Source organism: Myotis davidii, unplaced genomic scaffold (genome assembly GCF_000327345.1).
Source record: "Myotis davidii unplaced genomic scaffold, ASM32734v1 scaffold37, whole genome shotgun sequence".
NCBI classification, from domain to species: domain Eukaryota; kingdom Metazoa; phylum Chordata; class Mammalia; order Chiroptera; family Vespertilionidae; genus Myotis; species Myotis davidii.
Window position 1 is genome coordinate 2,163,963 of NW_006289395.1, and position 213 is coordinate 2,164,175.

General features: G+C 73.7%; 1 protein-coding gene across 1 annotated transcript in view; it reads left to right on the plus strand.

The window, feature by feature from the left end:
- Positions 1-2: 2 nt before the first annotated feature.
- Positions 3-213, plus strand: part of USP43 (ubiquitin specific peptidase 43) — a gene marked incomplete at its 5' end in the record, with an annotated part of 55,945 nt that continues 55,734 nt past the window's right edge. The window contains one exon of the mRNA XM_006761680.2: positions 3-213. This exon is cut by the window's right edge and continues 1 nt beyond it. Coding sequence (XP_006761743.2) covers positions 3-213 — 211 coding nt within the window.

Below are 213 nucleotides of genomic sequence, written 5' to 3' on the forward strand. Positions count from 1 at the left end.
CCGCGCCCGGGAGCCCCGAGGAGGACCGCCCGCCCGGACCTCTACCCCAGCTCCACGCCGGCGATGGGGCGCGGCCCCCGGGAGCGCTGGGTTTGAAGAACCACGGCAACACCTGTTTCATGAACGCCGTGGTGCAGTGTCTCAGCAACACCGACCTGCTGGCCGAGTTCCTGGCGCTCGGCCGCTACCGGGTCGCCCCGGGCCGCGCGGAGG